The sequence below is a fragment of the Cylas formicarius genome, unplaced genomic scaffold (genome assembly GCF_029955315.1).
Source record: "Cylas formicarius isolate icCylForm1 unplaced genomic scaffold, icCylForm1.1 PGA_scaffold_12__32_contigs__length_19106922, whole genome shotgun sequence".
In the NCBI taxonomy this organism is placed as follows: domain Eukaryota; kingdom Metazoa; phylum Arthropoda; class Insecta; order Coleoptera; family Brentidae; genus Cylas; species Cylas formicarius.
Genome location: NW_026844225.1, coordinates 14,698,133 through 14,707,204, shown reverse-complemented (window position 1 = coordinate 14,707,204; position 9,072 = coordinate 14,698,133). Strand labels below are relative to the sequence as shown.

The window sequence follows — 9,072 nt, the reverse complement described above, 5'->3', positions numbered from 1 at the left end:
ATTGCCCTAAGAGTACAAATCAATAAACTTTAAAAAACAAATTCGTCGTTAAAAAGCACCACCCATAAAATGATGAAACCGTTCCAAACAGTTGTGTTGTATCTTCACCAATAAAGGTTGTACTAAACTTATTTATTATGGTAAATTATTTTTTAAAAATAAAAACCGCTTTATAGAACGGTCCACTCAAATCAATAGCGAAAGCACCGGCTTAATATGCCACACAAAGAATGGAGTTTGATTACGAGATCATTTCGTCGGAATGAAATAATTAATCCCAAGTTATTAATTACGTCCAAACGTAAACAATTACTTTGGCGATTAGCGAAGCAAGTGTTACAAAACAATAATTCTTTATAGAAAATTAAAACAGATCCAGTCAGTATCCAGTGGTGATTGAAAATGAATACGGCCCCCCGGGGGCAGAGTCTCGCATGCCCCCCCGCAGTAAGTCACACAGACTCATTATTTACAGGGCTGCGGGCCCCTTTGCCGAGGCCGAAAACTAGCCGCAACCTTCAAGGCCATGAAATGGATCGGTTCATTTAAATAGAACACTTATCAAAACAAAACCCCTCGATACGATATTTTAATAAATTATCGATGGGTCCCGTATGCCCGTCAAATTGATTTTTTTTCTTTCATCCGTGGTCGCCGGACGGTATCTCGTTAACGTATAATCGCGTGGAACTAATTTTTTACGCACATCACACCTTTGGTCAATCTAATAAAGATGTTACGTTCGCCTAAAACCATCAAATCAAGATTCAGATTCCCACGCAATAAATAAATCTTAATTATATTTAAATGCTTAAGCATTTTAGAACAATTCAAATTGGTAATTTCTGTTTATAAACGAGACCGTTCTGTTAAAGTCTTTTGACTAATGCTGTTCTCGAACATGCGCAATTAAACATCATCTTTTGAGACGCATCATGCATCTGTAAGTCGTTTTGACTTTTAGATGTCATTAAGATATTGGAATTTTTATGATCTGGTTTGATAATAGACGACAAATTATAATGAACTTGTTTCTAATGCCCAGACTACACTTACCTTATCTGAGTGACTGCTGTGTACCACCAAGGCAATTGGGAAATAGGTGGAGTAAATTAAATCGTAATACGACAGCTATATTTTTATTAAGCCCATAAAAGGCGATACATATTTTTTCTGTACACGGGGATGGTGCAATAACAAATAACATTTGATCGATTAATATTGAACCGAAAATGTTTGTTATTTCTTCAAAATTTGACGCGTGCAAAACTTAAAAAGGGATTCAGGATTTTTTTGCGCTTCGTATACCGTTAGGAATTCAAGTATTTGTCCTTTAAAACTGCGCGTTATGTACATCTATACATAAATATAAGCAATGTGGGCGTATTTACAACGTTATTGCACATTTAAATATACATTGGTTTACTAGATCACTAAAATTTGTTGACAGTGAATAATATCGATTACATTTAGTTTATTACTTTGTTACCACGAAAATGAGCAATCTTTTATTATTCACATGCAGGTAGCGTCCTCAAAAAGAAGAAAAAAAAACAAAACGAAAAGAACTACTACGACGACTACGATTATTTACAAAATGAGTATTCATTTCTGGACTGGCTACATATTCGTATTTGTACAAGTTTGGGTCCTACTTAGTAATAATTAAAACGTATCAAAAACAAAAAAACCTTTATACAAGCGAAATAAATTAAAAATGAAAAACAACACTGGCTTCAAAAAAAAAAAGACAAAACATAAAAAGAAAAGTCTACGCCCTAAGAATCAATTAATCTATAATCACATATAGGAAATTATCTAACCGCGGATAAGTACTTTACTGGTTTGATCACCACCACGACGGGATAGTCCTTAACTCTAACGCGCCGCCTCTCGAAGGTCACGACACGTCCGAATCGTTTTTCGCCGTCGACGTCGCGTGCGATGCCTCGTTCTCCGAATGGACGTTTCTCCTCGTCCGCGAGACGAAAACCTTCGGACACCCCATCACCGTGCATTTAAACATGTCCCCCAAATGATTCCGCTCGCAGTGATCTTTCAATTGCGACGGATTCGAAAAAGTCGTACGACAAAATCGACAGGGTAGGTTACCGTCGCGGTCTGGGGTTGGCAGATCTTCCTCGACGCAATGCACGTACTTTACGGGACCGGGCGATAAATTCAACGGTGGTGGGGAAGAGGATTGGGGCGAACTCGAACTCGACGATCGTTCTTTGCGCGTCGAATTGCCGTTGAATTGATTAAAATGACCGAAACTACTCAACGGAAACGGAAGATTGCCTAACGGCGGCAACAGCAGCGGAGGATGCGGTATTCTGTCGCCGTTCAATATGAGCTGATCCAAATTCGGCGGAGGCAAATGGTGGCCGCCTTTGAGGGCTTCCTCGGCGTAAAAACGCGTCAGGAAATCGCCGTGCAGCGTCGGATTCGCGGCGAAATTAAACGGCGACAAACTACCGCCGCTTTTGTCGGACGACGTCGACAAGAGTTTCCGGTGAAGGTTCAGGTTCGCGCTGTGCCGATCCCGGCTGCGTTTCGACGGAAACGCCGCGTTGCAACCGTCGACGTTGCACTTGTGCATCAATTTCAAATGCACGTTCTGATAATGCGTCTTCACGCCGAAATGATTTTGAAATATTTTACCGCACGCGGTGCAACGTCGCGGATTGTCTTTATCGATAGGCACGTCCATCGTGCTGATAAACTGGCCGTTATCGAAATGACCGAATATTTGGTTTTGACTATTCTCGTCCGCGGATTCGGCGCCGTTGCTGCTGCCCGCCGACGACGCTTGCGACCTCGCGGGACTCGGGGGGCCCATCATAAACCCCAATGGCGGGAATTGGGAAGCGGAACTCAATCCCAAATGAAGGCCGCGCGTCATCATGTCGCCGAAGTGGCCGTGCGACAACGACTCGAGATGCCGTAACGGGTTCAACGCGTCGAATGATTCGTCGCTTTTGTTGCTCTCGACTGAACTGGCAGGCCGTTCGTCCGTCTCTTCGTGCGAGGACGCCGCGTCCGCTTCGTGGAGCGGTTTCTCTTTTTTCGACTTGTCGATCGAAAATAGTGGAGCGAGTGACGTTTTGATTTCGGACGTTTTTTCCGGCTCGTTTGCGTTCACGTCCGGACTACGCGTCGCCGCGCCCAAATCTAAAGGCGACGACTCGCGTCGTTCGACTTGGTCGTTTTTTTTCGACGCGTCGACGACAAAATCGTCGTTCGACGAATCCGCGTCGCTAACCGCGTCGTCCGTCATCGCGGTCGCGACCGCGCAACGCGTAGGATTCTGACTTTTCCGTTTCCGCTTGTTGTTCGTCGACACGTTCGCCTCGTCTTTCAAACTGTGATTGTCGACGACGCTCGACGAATCCTCTTCGTTACTGTCCGCGTCCGACACAGACATTTTTTGCTTCTTCGCGGGCATACTGAAGTCTTTCGGCTGATTCGTTTCGTCGCATTTTTCCGGCATTGTTTCGTCGTCGTCGTCGCCGCCGACGACGACGATGCCGCCGCCGTCGTCGTCGTCCTCCTCTTCCTCGGACGTTTGCTGGTTACCGACGAGCGCCGAAACGGCGAAATCTTTGGCTACGTGTTTGTTGTTCTCCTCGATCCGTTGCATGCTTAAATCTAACGTTTGCTTAAAATCCATCGTCGCTAGAGAATGGTACTTCATGTCCGGCGGAGGCGTCAGCAACGGAAACGGACCGAACGGATTCAAAGGATTCAGGGCGGCGGCCGCTGCCGGCAAAGACAGCCCCGTCTGGGGCGGTATCAATAAGGGATGCGATTGCGAGCTGCGCCCGTCGTGGGGCGATATTTTCCGCCTCAGATGCGGCGAGTGTAGCTTCGGGTTCGGGTTCGCGCTGTGCCGGTTCCTCGAACGTCGCGAACTGAACATCATGTTGCAACCCTCGACGGTGCATTTGTGCATTTCGCGCAAATGCACCGCGGAAAAATGTATCTTCAACGCGCCCTTGTCGCAGAACGTTTTCAGACAGACGTTGCACTGGACGCGTTTCTTGCCGGTCGCGGGGTTAATAAATTGCGTGCCCAAATTTAACGGTAAACCGGGCGAGCCCCATTGACGTTTCGTCGGTGTCGACGGTTTTCTGCCGGGTAACGCGCGTACGCCGTGTTTCGGCGTCTTCGACGACGCGTCACGGCTCAAATTCAACACGCTTTGCGAATTCTCGTCGGCGTCTTCTTCTTCGCTGTTGCCGCAAAACATGTCCGGCGATTTGCTTCGTCCGGTCGACATACGGGCGGTCATCAGGCCGGGAAAGGACGAAGCTACGAGACTGGCGGCCGCTAGAGAATTGGCAGCGGCGGCCATCGCGGCCGCAGAGTGCGCTAAAGACGTCGGTGGTGGCGGCGGCGGCGGCGGTAGACAATTCGGCAACGACGTCGCCATGCTTAGGTTGAGACCGACCGAGGGCGGTTCGGTTTCTCCGGTACGGCGTCGCGACGTCATCTCCGGACTGACGCGATTCGAAAATGCCGATATGCTCGGTCCTAGTTTTCGATAATCGAACGGTTGCATGTTCTGGAGTCGATTCAACGGGCTGCTGCTAATACTGGTGGGCGGCGACGTCGACGAAATCGGACCGTTGCTAGCGACGGCCGGTGGCATTTTCAAAAAACCCAGGGGATGCTTTTGGTGCGGCGACATCGTGTGCGATTGGGGGTGGAACGGCGGCGGCGGTACGGTCGGCGGCGATGGGCGACGACTGGGTGACATCGCCCGTAGGTGCGGCGAGTGTCGGCGCTCCAGACGCTCCAGGGTGCGATCCTGAAGGGCCTGTTGCGCCAAAAGGAGCTGTTGCGTTATGGCTCTGGTTTCTCCGAACCTGAGAAATTGCTGGAGGACCAGAGGCTCCTCCTCGGGATTACATATGCTCCATCGGTCCAGAGTGCTGCCGTATGACTGCTGAAACAACGAAATGCGATTGTTGTAGTAACGGTGGTAACGGTAACTGAAAAATAATGACACAAAATAGATATCGACGGAAAAGCAAACAAGGAAAAAGGCCAGCAAAAAGAAAATAAGGAAGAAAAGCGAAAGAAGTAAACAAAGTTAGTGAGACAAGAAAAATTGAAAAAAGGAAACAAATGAAGGAACCATAATAATTACTAACTACTGTAGAAAAAAGACAGGAATGATAAGAAGGAAAACGCAAGGGAATGAAAAACGGAATTAATTATTAAACATTGAACTAACTAAAATTAGGAAAGAAAAGCAAAGGCGGAAATAGAGAAGAAAGAAAAGATCCCCCCCCCAACATAATTATTGATAGCCATTTAAAAATATGAGCCCCTATAAAAATTATATTAGACACCAAGTCTCGCCAGATTTACTCCAAAGCACCTATGAATTTCAGTACAAAACAATACACAAATTTTTTGGTAAAATTTGTCACCAACTAATACTATCCTACGATTAAAAAAATATATAGACATCCATTATTTTTTTAAAAAATAGTACGTATATTTTATTATTCATTATTATATTAGTCATTTCTAAATTCTAAAAAATAGTGCTAAGTTTAAAATTCCAAAGTTGCCGTTGATTTCAGGTACATCTGGCAACGCTGGGTTTCTTAAAATATTTTTACCGGATAAACTATCACCTATATAGAAATATCCAAGTTAAAAAAAGTGTCCTTGTTGGTATTTAGAACTTTTTTTTACATATCCCAGTTATTTTATGTTCAATTTATCATCAAAAAAGAAACCGCTAATTTTTAAAGAATGCATCCGAAAAGGCAAAAAGCTTCCACAAACTTATCAAGCAAGTACTCGATATAAACAATGACAAAGCATTAATTATAGTAACCAGTATAATATACACATTAAAATTTTTATGTGTGTATTATACTATATATTATATTATATAATATTATATTATATAATATTATATTATATAATTTTAAGTTTTTAAAAGCAAGGCAAAAGTACTCTATAAATTTCAATTTACTCTATATTTTCGGATGACTACGAGATGAATATTTTTTCTGTTATACGTTTTTATTTTCACTTTCGTTTCCTTAATTAATTCCAACTTATATATATATATATATGTGTTTTTAAAAACGTGCATCTGAACCGAAAAACTTATGCAAATTTATATATATGGTGAACCAATTTTTATTTTTATTTATAATGACTTTTTATGCAAAATAAACCAAATACGATAACAAAAAAAGGTTTCATGCTATGCACATTTAATCATATACAAAGACCTTAATAAATCGCTGCTTAAAAACGCCCAGAACTGCTAAAATAGATTGAGGTTTGCACTACAGTTGAGAAAAAACATCTCTGTTTCTATTTCTATCTATTTAATCTTCCAATTATAATCCAGTTTCTATTTTCAGCATATTTTTCCCTGCCATTTCGCTATTTTTTATGAAAAAGTTTGGGTCCTAAAAAACGCCCAATCCTGATAAAATAAAGGATATTGAAATTGCCCAGAGTTGAGAAACAAAAATTTTTTTTCTATTTGAATTTCTCCTATAACCGAGCTGCTATTTTCAAAACTTTATTGGAAATTTCTTTTTTGTCGCTTGGTGAATGTAAATGACGAAGTTACGGCCCTGGAAAAAGTCCAATCCGGCAAACTCCTTTAAACATACATTTTATTTCCGTATAGAGAATTTACTTTTTTAATGTAATTCGCTAGTTTTATTCTCCCTATAAAAATAATTTAAACAGAGAAAATTACGTAACTCGAATCGCATTAGGTTTATTCTGAAATATTCCGAACGCAAACTACTTATCTTGGTGATTTTATTTTAGGTTAGTAAATGTGGCAAAGTCGAATAAGAAACTCACCAAATCGGCTCGCGACTTTCCGGGCGTGAAATTTGGCGTAGTGAACCCGAAAATAAGATTTGTATATTTAACGAACCGCCGCTATATCGTTGACACGAGTGTTTAAGGAACGATGTCTGCGGAATGTCTCCCATACTTTAAAAATAAACCCGACGATAGTCAAGTCACCTGCCCTTTTAGTTTTTACCTCGATTTCACGCGGACGAAACATCAAACCCTATCGCGGAACGGTTTTTGATACGTTAATGACATTCATTAAAATGTCGAAACCCTACCCCTTCCCCCGTACATAAAGACCCACCCTCATCGCTAATAGTTATTTACACTTAAGGCCTGTTTACCAAATTATAACGATATACCGGAAAAATATTTGAGGACAATTATTTCACATTGGATTTTTATATTTTATTAATTTCTTTTATACATTTTAACGACATTGAAATATCCTTTTAGCTAGCCATTATCGAACGTGTTACATACTAATATTTATGATATATAAAAATCTTAAAAAATCCACAAAACCCTCTTTGATTTTTTTTTTGGAAATTATGACTGGTTCTAGCAAAACTCCCATTCCAGCTAGCTCTTACATTTTCATTACGATCTGTGGGATAATTAAAACTAATATATAAAAATAAATAAGAACTAAAAGTTCAGATTTTCACGAAATTATATATTTGTACATGAAAATTGTTTCGACAACATCCCGTCTTTATCAAAATCTGAACTTTTAGTTCTTGTTTATTTTGACAAATGGATTTTCATCAAGTAAAAGCCACCTCAGTTCAGCTAATATATAATTTATGACATATCGATAATAATGATTTTCGCATTGTTTTCTCCACTATAATTCTTGTTCCTATATAAATGAAACTGTTATTCTTGTTGCTGTTGCACTTCGATTGAGGTGCACAGGAATAATTAAAACCGTATATTTATATGTGCTTTATGACATCGGCAAGTCAAAGTGGCCCCAATGTTGCGAAAACAACTTATTAACGCTCGTAAAATCTACCGAGACACCCCTAAAAGATCGCCGCAATGCATTAAAAAAAAACGACGGAAATTGGGTCATTCTTTGGCGGCAAGAAAACAGTAAGTATAACATAAGTTGTAGAAGTGTAAAGTAAAATCCGCGAAATATTTTTGTTTTGGCAATTACGATTATCGCCCTTGCCCAAACAGCTGTTATTGCATTTTATTTATTTTTTAACATATATATTTATTCTATTAAACCCTTTTGCACCGGTAAATAAGACTCCTATTATTAGTGCAACTGCTATTCTTGTCGTAGCTTATATTAATTTGAACTAACACCCTCAAGTCTACTTAGTTATATTATTTATGAATTATAAAATAAACCCGACGTTACTTTCGCTTATCAATGACATTTCGTTTTAAATTGCAAAAACCATCTATCTATAGTAATCATTGTTGCTAGATAACCAAAACTAATAAAAAATGTGGCGAGATTATTCCAAAATTTCCCGAAATCTTGCGGTTCGATTTATCAAAAGTTTTCGACCTTAGGGCCTGTCAAAAATCGCCATTTTTTTCATTTTGCAGTTTAGTTTAGATGCGAGCGAATTTCCCGAGTTTATCGCCGTGTGAACCCGCTTTATAGATGGCTCCGCGGTGTCGTCAGCTTTCTCGTCTTCCGTCGGCAAACGTTCGCGCGCGATTTTTCGATTATTTATATCCGTCGCCATTATTTGCCAAATTAATTTCGCCGCGTCTAATTAACATCGATATAGCCCACCCGCTTGTTATTAGGAAAGCCCTTTTTCATTTTCTTTTTTTTTGCTATTCAAAACGCGCCGACAGGAGGGAAGGCGGGCATTAGATCAATAATAATAGTAATAATAACGAGACGAAAACCGAAACGGCGGCCGAACGCGATAATACGATAAACGCGGTGTAATTGCACGGTCCGCGAGTTTTTCCCTTTTTAAACGCCGCACGAAATATATTTTAAATATTAAATAGGTACGCGAGGATCGAAAACGCATGATGCCATGTAATTGTTCTTACTATGCGTTCTCTGCATACTTAAACGTTAAAAACGTAAAACGAGGCCCCCCGCGAAAAAAAAAAAAACGTAACGACCGGGTTGGTAAATTATACCATCGCGCTAATCGTCAAATAACTGTTAAAGTCGGGGTATACACAGCGAAAAATGTGTACAATTAAAAGCGTATTAGCGACAGCCTCGCTTTA

At 41.0% G+C, this 9,072-nt stretch overlaps 1 protein-coding gene across 1 annotated transcript in view; it reads right to left on the bottom strand.

Moving 5' to 3' along the window:
* Nucleotides 1–1,132: 1,132 nt before the first annotated feature.
* LOC132695791 (zinc finger protein basonuclin-2-like) overlaps nucleotides 1,133–9,072 on the bottom strand; it is a 136,303-nt gene continuing 128,363 nt past the window's right edge. Inside the window, exon 4 of the mRNA XM_060660256.1 lies at nucleotides 1,133–4,951. Within this exon, the coding sequence (XP_060516239.1) occupies nucleotides 1,901–4,951 (3,051 nt within the window). The 3' untranslated portion in view covers nucleotides 1,133–1,900. The remainder of the gene's footprint in view (nucleotides 4,952–9,072) is intronic.